Source organism: Fulmarus glacialis, unplaced genomic scaffold (genome assembly GCF_000690835.1).
Source record: "Fulmarus glacialis isolate BGI_N327 unplaced genomic scaffold, ASM69083v1 scaffold12514, whole genome shotgun sequence".
Taxonomy (NCBI): domain Eukaryota; kingdom Metazoa; phylum Chordata; class Aves; order Procellariiformes; family Procellariidae; genus Fulmarus; species Fulmarus glacialis.
The window spans coordinates 44,136-60,632 of NW_009208769.1; the positions used below are offsets into that span (position 1 = coordinate 44,136).

Below are 16,497 nucleotides of genomic sequence, written 5' to 3' on the forward strand. Positions count from 1 at the left end.
GAGAAGAGAGGTAGATAGAGGGAAAGGGAATACACAAATCCCTGTTTTATCAGTTAAAGATCTCATTACTTACGCAAGTGAACCAGGTGAAAATGTATCAGTATGATCATGCCATGTGCAAAACGGAGCAAAGTCTACCCTTCACATTGCTATAAATTTAAGTAGCTCTACAGGAGGCAAAAGGATGCCAGAGTGTGTCACCTTTGCATGCAACCCTGCTTAAAGTGGTGACCAGTCAGCCACTTCCCTTTATCTCTGAAAATGTCCCACTGTTTTAAACCTCTGTGGTATTATAATACAGTATTTTTCCAATGGTATAGTGTGTGAAAGTGCTGCATTGTATCCTTTTGAACACTGACATGAAAATTTCATACATTTCTTTGAACCAAATCAAAATGCTTTTTAAGACAACACTAAAACAGTTGTTGAGTTGCACAAGAGACCAGGTCTTTGGCCTCATGTTAATAAATAGAAGGAAATAAGATTTTTTTACATGCTAATGTTGTGTGGTCTTAACAAAAGCAGGATTTATTTTCTTTATGTTTTCTCCCAACAAATGTCTGTATGTGTGACATGACAGCACTTAGCTCTTTTGTGCACCAGGCAAAATCTTTACAGGAATTCTGGTGACTTACAAGTCCCCCTTTTTTCCTCTTATGGATGCAAAAATTGAATGTTTGCTATTTTGACTAATTGCCTTTTGCAAAAAATGTCAGCAATAGCAATCATAACTTTAAAATAGTAGGAAGCATCAAAAAGAGTCCTGAATGCTCATATTCATATAGATTAAAACATACTTTGTAGACAAAGCATGCTCATGCAGAATTTTTGCAAAATTTTTTTTTTCAAAATAAATATGGTGGACACATGCTTTCGTTTTGATTAAATTGCTACAAGTTGGCATGTAGATGAGGTGAGTACAGAGCTTAGAATTTACTTTTTTCAAAGGTGAATGCATTTAAAAAGAAATAGTGGGTGCCATTTGACTAAGAAGCTATGACTGAACTCACTACAGAGAAATGTGCCACTACAGCATAGGCCAGCTAAAGTTGTCCCACAAGCCCTTAAACACTGTAAAGTATGAGTTGGCCCCTTCTATCTCAAACCAAACTAGCCCTTCCAGCCTGTTTACTGCTGTCCAGCTAGTCACTCACTTGAGTGCTCTGCTCCAGTAAGTCAAACCATCCCAAAACCAGTCCTCATCCAGTTCTTATTAGAACTCGTTCCCAATCTTTCTGTAGCCAGCCTTCCCTTGATACAACAGGCTTTACACTTTGAGCTGGGTCTGGCTCCTTGGCCCTTCTTGCCCAGCTGGTCTGAGTTGGGCAGCAGTAGTTTGTGTTTGCTGAGTTCTGTTGTTGACCCAAGTACCTCATACAACTTGTGTGGCTACTCATGATAAATGTAATCAAGGTGACTTTTGCCAGACATTGAACTTCAAAAAAGCAAGAAGGAAGGCCATCTGGGCTCTAGTCAAAGACTGTGTTCTGCCACCCTTCCCAGCCGTGATGTGAAGTTTCACTCTCTGCAACACAGTTTAACAGTGGGCGCCAGGCTCAGCCACTCACCTAGGAAATGGAGTGATGGCAGCAGGGGCCTGAGCCCTGATTTCTCACATCCCCACAGCCATATTTATAATTGCTAATCAGTCCACTGGAAGATCTTTCTTGGTGTGGAATGTGAACTTTCTTTTTCTACATTCAAACATAATTCACACGACAGGATAACTGTTTCCTTTCCAGCTATGATCAATGCAGAGGGTACTGAAGGAAGGGAATACACTAAGGTAATTCCCCAGCTTGCCTGTGTGCTGGTTGGAGCCTAAGCATTACAGAGCTCAATCGCAAAGCTACGTTGTCTTAACTTAAGTAGATGTTTATTATAGCAAACATGATCTAACTAGATGTAGAAAATATTTAAGTAAAAATATGCCTGTGTTCAGTTCATTTAGATTGTACTGTCTACAACACGGGAGTTAACAGCATTCTGGATATTGTACTTTCTTCCTGTATGCAATATAGTAAGATAACTACATAAAACGAAGACTTGAGGTAATGTACTGCAGCGTGTCATGAAAAAGTGAAGCAGGTAGATGTGGTGAGAGATCCACTGTCTATTAAACAGGGAGGAGCCTTCCTGTCTTCTTGCCTACATTATGTCTTACAGCACAATTTATACACAGACATTTACAGAAGGATATGCTTTTACTGCAGGTTTCCCTTTAGGGCTACCTTTGCTGTCCTACCCTTATGAAGGTAATGATTGTTGAGCTTTAGCTGTTCTTTAAATCATGTAGTATTTACCTATTTTTAATTACTTTGGTCATTTACGTTTATTTACACTTCTTCCTCAGCTTCACTAGTTTTATATGTCGTTTTACAGCTATAACACCTGAACTGTATTTTATAGCTGTATGCCAGATAGGAATACTTGTCCGCCTTCATCTGTGGGTAGGTGGCCATTGTTCAGTTTGAGAACTTACTGGCTCCTCTGATAAAATATTTTATTACATTGCTACCCCCAGAAGGGGAGGAGCTGTGGGGCAGCTGGATGGCGTACTGTGACAAATGTTCAGATTTTCAAAACTGTTTAATAAAAATGCAAAGCCTGCAGTTTAAAGAACATATGAGCAAAAAGGTTAAATGAATCTTAAATCCACAAGGTTAAGTTGCCCTTAAGTGAATTTATTTGTATTTATAAAAATGCATAAAGCAAGCTGCACAAGGTTCCTGGAATAAACAATATTCCCTGTGGTTTGAATTTCTGAGTAGGTTATATTTGCTCGCTAAATGCTTTCAGCTAAACAGAACGGCTACATCCCAGGACTGCACCTTTGGACTGCCTTGGGTTACTGTAGTGTCAGAATAGATGCACAAATGGCCACTGTCAAGGTTTTTGAGGTCAAAGCCTGAAGTGAGGGGAATTTGATCATTATGGGAGCAATTTTTTTTTCTCCAGATGAATGGCACCCATCCTCGTAAGTATTAATGATAGTTCAAGTACAAAATCTCAGGAAGATAATTTTCTATATTTAGAATGAAATTCACAAGGTACAAGGAACTCCGGTGCAGCTGAGGACCTTTTCATGTACACGAAGCAATGAGACAGACAAGATTTTCATCCAGGATTCCTCCTGCTGTAGGCTGCCGCAGCACTATTTATGGAGGTTTCATGGGCAGTCTTTGCAAGGAAAAGGGAGCCCGTGTAGCACCGGGTGAGCAGAGCAGTATTCACTGGCCAGTTTTTCTTCTTTGCAAGTGAATGTCCAGCCAGGGAGCACTGAGGTGTGGGACTGGGGAAAAGCAGGGTAGTCAAGCACTTCTGCTGTCTGGTCATTCTCAGCTGCTGGAGTGGCCCTTTGGACACCATGCAGTCAGCACGTGCAAGATCTGTGTTGGAAGTTGGTCAGATCCATGGCAGAGCATAAGATTTGGGAGGTCACGGAAGTGGAGTACAGCCATTTTCCTTAAACATCCTCTCTTAAATAGCAATAATCTCTTAAATAGCAATAATTCAGAAATGAATTAGTGTCAGTCAGAGACTGAAACTGCTTCCCTCAGTGGGGCTGGTGGGACTTAGGCACGAGAGATCAAACTCTTAACTCCTGCTGGATGCAATCGGAAAGTTCTCAGTCTCTTGCAGTTCCTAGTTCTAGGTCTGTGCCAGAATAATCCTTCTGGTTTTTCCAGATTGCTAAGAATTTGCACCCATCAACCATAATTTCCAAATCTGGCTATGGTAAACATTCCATGAATAAACAATACCTAAAAACTACTCCCCAGAATGTTAAAGAGCAGTGCTTTTCTATGTGCAGATGCCAAACTTGAGTAATTACATCCTCAGACTGTGTACAATTAGGACAGTAAAAAGGTATGCACATAAATGTTGTAAGCAGTAATAGCTGTTCACTCCTCTTTATCAAGTCCTGGAATTCCGGTTGCTATATTTGCATTTTTCTGATTACTTCCAAGCCCCTCTACAAAACCCATACAATTACTGCTCTTACTCTTGTTTTTCTTCCTGCTTTATTCTGAGCCCGGCTTTATACTTCCTGTCCTAATAAGATGTGGAACGGCACTGAATCAAACATGTAACATTTCATTTAAATGACCTGAAGACGGGTTTATCTGTTTCTCCAGGTGGCCTAATAGAGACCTTTCATCACTTAGATGTTTATCACAGCTGTAACCACACTATTTCTCCAGTCTTCAGTATAAGATCTGTTGTAAGTCATACATTAATTTCCATTAACATCCATGGATGTTGATTCCTTGGGATTGTTGTCTTCCAAGCTTATCATTGTATGTCAGAACGTACAGACACAGTTTAACCTAAAGGGCTGTTGATACTGACTCATCTTTATTCAAGCATTTCTTGCTCATGCTTGAATGTTTCAAGCACGTGCAGCTCTCCGCAGTTTCCGTAGTTTGTGGTGGTGTTCAGGATACACAAACATTACCTGAGCTAGTCCTAAATTTCATTGTCCCTTTTCTTATTTTTTCATTGTATTTGGAGCTTTCAGTGAGGACTAAGTATGAAAGTAGTAATACCTTGTAACTAAACACTGTAGAGTTGAAGAGCGTGTGTGCAACGTAGGTAGGAACCTTTGAGGTAGTTTTAAACGAGCTAACTGAGATACTGATAGGAATAAGAAATTTTCCATAGATTTGCTAAACCTTCTTTAATATTATCTGACAGCCACACTGTTCACATGCCTCTGCTGACCCTTAACTCTGTAATTCATTCATTCTCATGGAGAATGACGTTAACTTTTATTAAACTTCCCATCATCACTTGGATCAAATGAATGTTTTGACAGTCTGCTTCAGGTTTGGGCAGCAGAGAGATATAACTTCCTGGGCATGGGTTACAGCATGGCTGACATTCGCTGTTGAGGTTCTAAAGCAAAGCATCCATGTCACGAGAGCAAAACCTCTACTCAATTAGACAATTGAGTACTGACTGCATGCACTTAAGCAGTCTGAGGAAAATCTTTCTCCCTTTCAACTTGTTCAACTTGCCTACCTGTTGGTAAAACCTTTAAAAAGGAATGTCTGTGTAGCATCAAATGTTTTTGTTTCCAATTTCTCCTACGCACTGCTTCTAAGGCATGTGAATGTGTCGCAGCACTGACAGCACCTGTTCAGGTAGATATAACCGCAGGGCATGGGATGGCTGCAGAGCCATCAGCACAGTCCTTCGGTCCAGCTCCTTAGCTGTGCTAAGGACTAACGGGGACATAACCTTAAGCAAGTCTTGGTGTTTTTGCTTTGTCCATCTCTTACTCTGCTAGTAGGATAGGGATGATAGTGCCAACCTGACATTTCCAAAGTGCTTTGACAGCTACTGTTGTGAATGGTTTTCGTATCAATGTTGTAACATATGTATTTAAATGTTTATTAGATAGAAAGCATCAGTTTTCCTTTCACATATAAAGCACACCACCAGATCTTGCTAGAGATAGTTGAAGTCTTAAGGAAAAATAGGCTATAAGATATTTTACTATGGAGAGACTGGGCTTCAATAAAAACCTTTTCTTTGTAATGGACTCTAGAAGCAACATAATTGGCCCATTAAAAAGTGAATGATTTTACTCCTCCTTTATGCTTCATTGCCTACTGCAGAAAGGTGTAGGCCATCTGGAGAACAAGCACATCAAACTCACCATTTATCAGGCTTGGGTATTTAATTTGCCGTCCACCTTTAACTCTACTAAGTAAATGATTTCTGGAATTATCAGCAACTAATAAAAAAGCAAATTTTACTTTGTGCAGTGAGTTATCCAATACAAGCAACCACCACATCAGCTGTATTTCAGTAGCAGTGAACACAGTGCAGAAGGAAATCACAGGTTCACTTTCTGGTGAAACAAAGAAAGCTAAACCCATCAAACTTTTTTTACTTACTGTGTAATTTGGAGACAAAACTCAGAATTGCATTTTCAGCCCTCTGTGTAATTTTAAAAAGGAACGATGGAGGTCCAAGCTTAGAAGGCTGCTTGCTCCAACATGGTATTTCTGTCCCCTCAATTCTTTTGCATAGCTCATACGTATGTTGTACGAGCTGAGATGAAAAGCTGTTTTTTACTGAAACCCTTACCATTGTCAAAATGATGTTTTTTGAATGTAAGAGGAGTCTTCTTTGCAGAGCACATATGCAAGAAGTATACAAGTAATTTCAGTTGGAATAATTGTCATCTAGAATACGATAATGTTTTATGTGTTTGACAGTGATGAATTAAATAACGTAACAGCATACATAGTGATGAATTCTTAGGGGACAATAAAAAATCTTTAGGTATTATGAGAGCCTTTTCCTTGGGATTTTCCTAAAGCCCTCAATTTGGCTTCATTTTCTTTTTCCAGATTTTCATGCAGTCATGATCTTTGACACAATTTTTGAAAATGTCCTACAAACAAGGGGTTAGGTGTTTCTATTGAACTACACTGAATTTTAAGGGTTTTTTTTAAGGTATTGCTTCCAGCTTAGGCTCCTGTTGTGTTTAAAAATAAAACAGGGAAGATATGCCTCTACTCTGTCACAAATGGAAACTCAGATAACTCCAGGTGGCCCATTTGAAATGCAGCAGAGTAACAACAGCCCACATAAGAGCACAGTCAGGCCTGCTATACCTATTCAAATCAAAGAATGTAATTTATATTTAATACAGGTTACTGAAATAAATTTATTGCATCTAAATTTCATTGTTTAACATGAATTATCTGTACCCTGGCTTAGAAAAACACCATTGTTCTCTTAAGTGCAAAATGTTAAAAGATACTTGTTCATTCATTACATGAGAAGCAGTCTGCATTTCAGATAAGAAACTAAAATAATAAATGTAATCATTATCCAACTAGAATTTAAATTAACATTATTCATTCTGCCTCCTCTGTATATCCATGACCTTTACAAGCCTTTATTTATCACACATAACAAAAAACTTACACAGCTAATTTTGCAGGAGTCAACACTGATGTATTACTGATAGTTTCTCATTTTAAATTATTGTGCCACCTCCTTAATTAAAAAGATGTCTGATGTACATGGGAGAGTTTTTATTTTTATTGTGTAAAAGGGTTTCTGATGGTCATTAGAGAACAAAATACATTCTTCCTTCTAAGACTCAATCACACATAGTTAGCACATTGGGGTTATGGAGTTAAAAGTCACTTCATGTGAAAGAGGATTAGATCAGCAGAACACACTTCAGTAATTCATTGGGAGCTAGATCCTCATTCTACTCTCACACTATATTCATTTGTGAGTAAGGAGGTTTTTTCTCATGGACTGTCCTCTGAATACTTCTGTGATGGGATAAGGACAATCTAAAACCTCACTGGATAATGCAATATACCTGGGCACATGGTTCACGTGCCTAGACCTTGTGCTGTGACTTCATTCATCACTCTGTATGTGCCCCTATGACCCATCTCTATTGTAGGTGTTCTGCTGCCCTGCAACTCCCACCTACTTCATCACGAAGGAATTGCCATAGCCCCCTATTAACTTTTCCTATAGCTGAAGCTGAATGTAAGGTGATCATGCTCATTACACTGTACATTTGTGGTTCCTCAGCTCTGCAGAGTCAGTTCTGTGGTCTCAGAACCTATGAGCCTATGAACACTTAGCAGCCTTATATCTTAGCGCTGTCAGAATTGCATATAGATTTTTAACAAGCAAATATCCAAGACATTTGCCAGCCAATGTAATCCACAAGTCAGTGTCTAACTCTGAGTTTGGAGACTGCCAGAGGACAGCAGTTCCATTTTGTGTTAAAATCTTGATTTCGTTTCCATTAGAACAAAAATATTTTTTGCATGTTTGCAGAAAATTTTTGTAGAAATAGACTGGAAGTTGAGTATACTAAACTAGATTACACTGGATGCGATGGACATGGTCATGCTGTGTGGCCCAGTGGTACATGATTTGGCTTGAAACAGAACAGCCTCAGCGGGAGACCTTGGGGGAAACCTACACCATGATAATGTAGAGGACTAACCTCTGTATCAGAGGTCTAATGCTAGTTCCCTCATTTGGCACTTTAATGATTGACTTGAGTCAGAAAAAATATCATCCCCGCCCCCCAGGTCCCTGTTACGAGATGGTAGCCTTCCAGTAGCCATTACCTTCAGAGTTCTTTTCTAAATGTGGAGCATCAGCCCTTTTCAGAAGGAGAAGCCTGTGCCAGGCAGACTGCTGGGCTGTTCCAGCCTGACATTCATTATGTGGCATGTGTCCATGTGGTAGTCAGGACTCAAACAGATAAACCCATTCTCCTTCCCAGTCTGGTCATGGAAATGCCCCAAAGAGTTGCTTTCTTGAATTACTGCAAGCAGTAGAAGTGGCTATGCGGATTTTTTTGCTCTCTTGGCTGAAATTCTCTCCCGTTTTTGTAACAGCCTCCCATTCTGTGAAGAAATAAGCATTGCTATCTTCTGCTTTTTTACAGTTGCAGCCAAAGTAGAAGACTCTCGCCCAATGCAGAGACCCCCAAGGAGGCCACGGAAGCCTAAGACATTAAATAATCCAGAAGACTCCACCTACTACACTCTAATACATGTGAGTTTAGCAAGCTTTTGTGGGCTAAGACTGCCAGATAATTCCCACCTAAACTTTCTTTCTAATTGCCCGATTCCCTGTATTCCTTTCTAATACAACATAAAAGCTGTGCCCTGCTGAAAGGAGGCAGGCCACAAACTTCACATTTCAAACTAGATTTGAAATTGTTAAGGTTCAGAGTTACCCTGATTGGGGCCCTAGGTCAGGCCAATTTTTAGTCTGGTACCTAAACATACATACATTCATTATCCAGATAAGCAGCATTTGCACTTTCAAAACACAAATTAAATGCCCGGTCTCTGTAGTTTCTTTGTAAGTCACGAGAGAGAAACAGGTTCATTCGGAGAGCTATTTTAAGTGTCTAAATTAGTGCTTGATCTTGCAGAGAAAGCAAATATTAAAATAGGCTGTATTAGTATGCACACTGTAACTTCCTTGACAAATGTGTCAGATTGTGATTATGAAGGAATTGCCAAATACCAACAGCTCAGGAGACTAATGGATTTGAGTGTCTCTATATATAGCCTGTGGTCCAAGTTCAGATACCAAGCGCTGCTTTCCACTCTTGACTTCAGTGCCCTTAAATATAGAAAAAAAGGCAAGAAAGTAAGCAGAAAGAGAGAATGTAAAAGCAGCTCAGAAAGCAGTTCCAACAAAAAAAGCAATTAAACTCATTTGCTCGAGGTGCCTGTATCTTAGTGACCTATTTTAACAGCCGGTGAGAGCCCAGCTAATAAACTAACCGTAACAATTGCCTCTCCTTTCAACAGAAGGTGTCACCAGGGCCTTTAGGGAGAGTTGTGTCTGGCATACCAAAAAAGACAAATACGGCTATGTTTTATTATGGGGGCTTTGAAATAACACAGCTTTGGAACAGCGATATTCTGAAAAGAAATTGTATTCTTAAAAATAAATTGGCATGTAAGAATAAGATTTGTTTTGTGAAAGCAAGACTGGTGAGATAAAGGACTGAAATGAAAGGCATGACACTGAATTCTGTATTAGGAAATTTCTGAGGTGAAGTGTAATTCTGAAGTAAATGCATATTTAGAAAGCCGAGACTATACAGTCAGGAATATAGTATTTTCTGAAAGCTAATTTGTTACATGGCCAGCTCCATATCAGAAAACAGCCATCGCATCAGTGCAAACAAAAACTGCAGTAATGCCGGGGAATTTTTAAATGAATTTTTAGCAGCAGTTTTTCAAGGTATTAATCAATATTACCTTCAATTAGTTGTATTTTTCTAGAAGGCGTGAAAAAGAGAAGCCTGTCTTCCTAACACTGGTAAGGGAAAGGTTCAGCGTAAATATCTACTACACTGCAGCTTAGAAAGGGGACCTACTAGTTCTTAAATTCTTAGACCTTGGGCAAGTCTTTGAGCTCTAACTTGAGGATAGTCAGCTTTTCCAGCCATCATGAATTTCCTACCTTACTAAAAATCTCTGTGACCTGCAGGTATTCAGAGATTAGTATCAAGCCCAGATCACCTGAAAGTGAAGGCATTTTTTTAAAAATTTCCTCTGTCTTCTGCAAAAATAGATATTTCTCTCACATCATGTTACAGATATTAATTAGACACCTTCCATTCTCACTGATCTCCTTGCATATCAAATGAGCTAAAGTGGTGCACAGGTTTAAATGAAGTCTGACAATAGCCCATTGTTCATACAAGGCACTAAAAGTTTATTTTGGGGTGTATTTCTTTAGATCAGCCTATCATTTTGAAATTACATGTCTTGTGCATTTACCTGCATAAGAAGTGTCTGTCCATCAGGATTTCTGGTTCTCAGTGACTTTGCAGTGGTACAATTCACTAATTCTAATAAGTTTTCACTCATTTCCAAGAAACACAATTAAGACCAAAATTAAGACCATCTGCACTTAAAAATACTGCTTCTGAAGTGTGATGCTTTAGATGCTGCAGCATAGCATTGTTTTGGCTGTAGGGACAGAATCTATTAGAGATAAGAAATTATTCACATTCCCTATAAATCTCTCTCCTTTGCCTTTCTGGATGTTTTGTATCCTAAAGGTGATTTTGCCACCTAGTATACTCCTTTTTAAATGTCCATTTTATTCTACTAAAACCTGTGACAAGAGGATTATGCCTGCTCCCACTGTGATGTCTGTATTCATGGAAATTCTCATGGTATCATAGTAAATTTGCCTCAGTGAGATAGTGTTGTAACTTCATTAAAACAACTATAGATATTTGAAAGTTTTGGATATCCTTTTTTGTTCTGATCGTGATTACTTTAGCTTTTTTTCACAATATGGCAACTGAAATTTGGGAGTAGCAGTGCTAATCCCATTCTCAGTCTCAAAGATTCTGAAAAGAGATTTTTCTGGGGTGCTTGCTCAGCAAATTAGATTCTCTTTATTTTCTTTTAACAAAAAATATACAACACTCTCCTACCTAACATATTGATGCATTGTATCTTTGCATAAGCTTTCCTTTTAGTATTTTTTTAATTACTTTGTATTTTCTTAGAAATCAATACAAGACGAAAAACGGAAACCAAGAAAAGAAAGGTAATTTTTTTCATTATCTCACTATTGTCATTTTAGTACTCTAGAAATAGTTCTTAGCTGTACTTCAACCAGGAGAATAAAGCATTAAAAAAGCATGGTAATTTGGTGATTCACAGGAAGGGCATCATATACAAAGTTAAAATATGCAATTTTCAATGACAAAAATCCATTACAGAATTCAGTCGTTCAGTTTTACTACAGCATGGCCCTTTACCATGGCAACACAAGCATAATAATAAGTTAAGATAAGGTCCACATCAAAGATAGTTCTGACACAGAAAATAATTGAAGGTGCTTAAAATTCCAGTCAAAGCAAATGAGCAACCAGTTCTTTATTGTTAGCAAAAATACAAAGACTGTTAAAATTCTCTTCTAAAAATATATGACTGTTTGGAAATAGAGCATAAAAAATTAAAACAATAAGTATTAATAACAGTTAAAGAAGAGTAGCCCTTGAAATTTCAACCACAAGTCTTTTCTTCACAGTGTAACTAACTCTGCAGAAATAAAGAAAGCAACAGATATATTCTGCCCTTCTGTATCTTACATCCTTACGTGTGCTGTAGACCTGGTTCACAGCTCCTGGCTTTATTTTATTTGTGTTTCTCTACTTAAGCTTTTTTGCTGCTCCCCAGTGACATTGCTATGGTACTATAGCATGCATGCTATGGTAGCCTGGTCATAGATGCAAAATGAATGGGCTCTTAGCACTATCCTCAGCTGAGGTTGCAGAATACAAACTCGGTATCTAAAATATGTATCTAAAAGGAAGTTACGTGACATTATATGCACATAATATGTGCTCACAGCATCTACCTTCATTCAACAACAGTTTAAATTGCACTTGATTATGCCACTGCTTAAAGGATTCACTTAATGTCCATGTCTCCCGTGTCTGGTCTGTTACAGCTCTTCTTATGATGTCATTTGGATCCTGAAAAAATTTCACACCTATTGTTGTCTCCTGTTTAGCCAAAAAAAAAAAAAAAAAAAAAATCCAAATCTAGTGTCTTCTCTCATTTGGCCTCAGTTAGGTTTTACTCATCTTAAATCTAGTTAACCAGTTCCATGACTGCATCTTCTTTCATGTGCTGACTCTGTATTAGTAGAACATAGCAACTGAAATCAATGAGTTATTTCTGGTTTCTGCCAATGTGAGAATTGAATTCTGAACTTCTTTTTTCAGGTTGCTTCTAGGATATTATTTTTTCCCTAGCCATTCTAAACTGGATGTTGGGATTGTTTTTTTCTGTACATATGATACTCTGGATAGCATTCATCTAACAAAATAAGAGACATCTGCATTATTGACACCGGTATCTGAACTAGTTGCTTTACACTCTCTTCTTATACTCAGAGAAAAAAATAGTCATCTTTAGGAAAATGATTCATGTCTTCCTCAAAGAGGTATCTAAAATAGGTCAGATGAATTATATCATAAAAATGCCTCTCCGTTGAATATAATGGCAAATCCAAACAATTTCAGTCATATATATCTGCTTTATGAACATCTAAAAGTATTTAGCATTTCACAATTCTCAATATCTGCATCATACAGCAGTCACATTTCAGAGACTGATTTCTTGTGCTTATATGTATTTTTCCTTAGATCATCAACACATAAACACAACTAAAAATGATATTTGGTTGCCTTATTTTTAAATATTGAATATAATATTGAAAAGTGAAACAGTTAACTTAGTGTACTTATTTATTGACAGTCTGAGCAAAGTGCTAGATTTAGATATCTACTATCAAGAAATTTCATCTACTGATTCCACCTCAAAGGACAGCAGTTCTACCACAAGAAAGAAGAGACACCCAGCTGAGCGCAGGACTTCAATTTTAAGAGCTACTGAGCGGTAATTCATACAAAATAATAATAGGAAAAAATAAATGTTGTATATCCTTGCTGAGATATTCAAAAGATCCATAAAAAGAAAGATAAACTTTCAAATTAGACATAAATTTTTTTATTCATGGAATCTTGCCAAATTAACTTGTAAAACATATAGCTGAAAATTTCCCATCTTTATGCAGCAGGGACAAATGCTAGTATGATTGGTGCTCAGCCTACCTGCTAGTTTTTGGCTTCCTGAGTGCCAGATACAATGGTCAGACATCCTGCTGTAAATCTCTGATCTAAAATCAAATTAAACTAGCACAGAACCTAAAAATTTCTGATCAGTTAAGTTTTAAATAGGGTGGATGTGCACCAAACTTTCTGCCTGCTTTCTGCAGTTAAGACACCAGCCTGACTACCTCCTTTTCCTGCTGTCCTGTAGCAGCATATGTGTTTATAGCCTGTGGTGGACCCCACCCAGGTGGACAGCCAGGAGAAAAACCCAAAAGGAGGGCTTGCTCAACCTCCTCTCTTCCCACATAGACTTCATAGAGGGTGACCTCTGCTGGGCTAAAGAAATTCATATTCTCACTCTTGCCAATTCACCCACACACACTGCATGTGCAAACATATATTTATATATCTTTATATATTTGTATCTTCTTGTGTCTTCATATATGTAAGAAGAACTTGGAAAATGTCTAGGTCAAAGGCTTAAGGAAAACACTAAGTCTGGGATGATTGCTGAATTTGAAAATGTATCCACAGTAGTAAAGAAAGGCTTGTAGTATGTAGAATGCCCCTTACGTATGTTATTTTTGGCATTTTTTCAGGTAGGATCTAAATTAGTTTTAGGAAGGTGTTGTGAAAGCATGGAATTAGAAATAATTATATCAGGGAGTTACCATACCTTTTACATCCCTTGGAAAAAGGTGCTTTTCTAGGGCTGTTAATTACACCAAATCTTTCACCCTGAGGTCTGGTTTAGATGAATGAGAATCTTGCCACTGAGCTCACTAAAAGGAATTCCTTACCTTTTACTGTGTGCTGCTCTGATTGCATCCTAATTAGCCATAGTGAAAAAAATCTGTGTAACTTTTAAATTTACACTGTTACCTCTGAGAGCAGATGAATGCAATTAATAAACATTTCTGCACTTCAGTATCTCTTGAATGGGGTCACCTGGATCTAAGGACTATACAGTCATTTCAACCTATAGAAGTGAATTTGGCAGTTTACCTTCGACGCTGGTGTAGGACCAATGGTCGGGTACACCTTTAATGTAGAACACTACAAATTTTTGTAGTTATTTCAGAGTAATATACTCTTTGAATAACTGAGTTTTATTTTTAATCTTGCTCCATGGTAACACCTGGTGGCAGGTCACCATTCCAGCCTGTCAGAGGTAGTTTCCAAAATGCAGCTTGCCATCTGAAAAAAAAATAAAATGAGATGGACACTTAGTGAGCCCCACAGGCAGGTTAAAAACAGAGCAAACAAATTTACGCCAACTGAAAATCTGGTTCAGTAACCATCAGGCAAACGCTACTGCAAAGCACCCCCACCTTCTCAATGGTTTTATGTCCTTTTATTATGTCTCCTTCGTAGAAGAACACGTTGGTTTTCTGTGTTCATCTGCTCTTAGTATATAACGTGTTTGTTCCGAGGTGCCTGCTTTATGCAGCACAGGAAGAGGCCTAGCAAAGTCAGTTGATTTTTTTTCTTTCTCCTTTTATTTTTTTCCTCGAGGGTGGAGGTTAAGCAGTCGATTAGGAGCGTTTGCCAAGGTAAATGTTTTGACTTTAATTTCTGAAACACTTCTGCGCTTAATCCCTAGGTCGAGGGTTGCAGAAAGCCCCCTGGAAGAGAGTAAAACCGAAGATAATCCCTATGACTACAGACGACTGCTGCGGAAGACCTCACAGCGCCGGCGCCTTATCCAGCAGTTCTAGCTGCTGCTGCTGTTCCTGCTGCCATTTGGCTTTTATTAGCATAATCTTTTTTATCATTTTATACCATGTGCTTCCTTTTTTTTTTTTAAATATCCAATGTTTCAAGTTTACAACGTGTGTGTTCATGTGAATATGAATTACTGTGGTTTACAGCCCAACACCGTTGCAAAGGGACACTGTCAGTCACATATCATATACTTTAAAAAACCCTAATATAAAAATCAGCTTTCTTTCGGATACCACTGCTATGTCTTAAAATTATTAGATGTTAAGCAGCTTAAATCTAGTTTACTTTCCTCAACGTGTATTTCTTTCTTTTTTGCATTTCATCAGTCTCATCCAATTAAAATAGATCATTTAGTTTACAGTTCCCTAGTTAAGCTTTCAAATTCCCATATGCACCTTCAAAAAACCTTAGTTATTGTTTCTAATGTATTGTTTTACAGGAAAAAAAATTACAAGAACACAGTAGGGGAATTTCTGCTCATTTTAGGTTTACACTGCCTAAATTTTGGGATGAACTGTATATGGCAAGTGTCCCTCTAATAAATCTAAATGATTAATTGGATAGCATACTATGGCAGTTTATTTCATTATTGACTTTACTGTAAAGCTAGTAGCCAGTTTTAAAGATCAATATTGTGTGTATAATCTTTATGTTGGTGATGTCCATTTATGGGAAGCCTATCCAGCCCTCTCCTCTGCCTCTGAGCTTTGTGACTAAGTGATGAACTTTTAAATCGTGTTTGCTTTGTTCTCCTTTGCATTAGATTTTTAGGAATCTTAATCTCTGGGGTGCCAAGGAAGGAATAGAAATACACTCTCTGATTGATTGCTGCCTAAATGTAATGATCATTCTTAATCAGTTCCACTAGAAATTAAGTGGAAATAAAAGCAATAGCCACTGTGTTCAAAATTTCCCCTGATTCTTTATTCAAAAGACCTTATTTCACAGAAACCACACAGATAATTGCTGCGCTTCCTTTCAGGATTCATAATTGTGTGTTCCCAGCTGCAAAGCGAGAGAAGGCAAATTTCATCATGCCAGTATAAAGGCCTGATCCTGCTCCCTTGCTTAGCTCTCTTAAATACTAAGTACGACGAGCGGGCGCGGCGGGGAGCCACAGGGGTTGGGTTTTTGTCTGTTCCCCCCACACACTTGGCCCTTTCCCCAGAGACAGGTAACCATTGCTTCCTGATCTGTAACTCGTTATAAGGCTGTGCACTGGATTAAAATCTACTGCAATGTAAAATTTGCGATAAATTGTTTAAATTTTGAAATCAGTTTTAAAGTTGCTTTCTCATGTATTATTAAAACCGTAAAGTAAATAAAAATGCACAAAGCAGTGATACGGTTGGCTGTGTCTGAATTACACCCAGAACTGACGAAACACTGTGGACTGGGGCATGAGTAAGCAAGGCGGGGAAGAGCTCACAGCAGCCTCTCGCCATGGAAAACCTGAGTTATCGTCTACGCTTCCTTAAAGCCAATGTGATCTGGAAACTGGAACAGACCTGTAATTTCAGAGATGCCTGGGCTGGTTTTCTTTTACTTTCTCACTAGGGCAGCGTTGAAAAACATCAAGACGATTCCCTGAGATTTCG

At 38.3% G+C, this 16,497-nt stretch overlaps 1 protein-coding gene across 1 annotated transcript in view; it reads left to right on the plus strand.

Moving 5' to 3' along the window:
• The window catches only part of MYO3A (myosin IIIA), a gene marked incomplete at its 5' end in the record, with an annotated part of 57,222 nt that extends 42,330 nt beyond the window's left edge, over positions 1–14,892 (plus strand). Inside the window, 4 exons of the mRNA XM_009576609.1 lie at positions 8,453–8,562; positions 11,057–11,097; positions 12,819–12,959; positions 14,778–14,892. Of these exons, the coding sequence (XP_009574904.1) occupies positions 8,453–8,562; positions 11,057–11,097; positions 12,819–12,959; positions 14,778–14,892 (407 nt within the window). The remainder of the gene's footprint in view (positions 1–8,452; positions 8,563–11,056; positions 11,098–12,818; positions 12,960–14,777) is intronic.
• Positions 14,893–16,497: the final 1,605 nt, after the last annotated feature.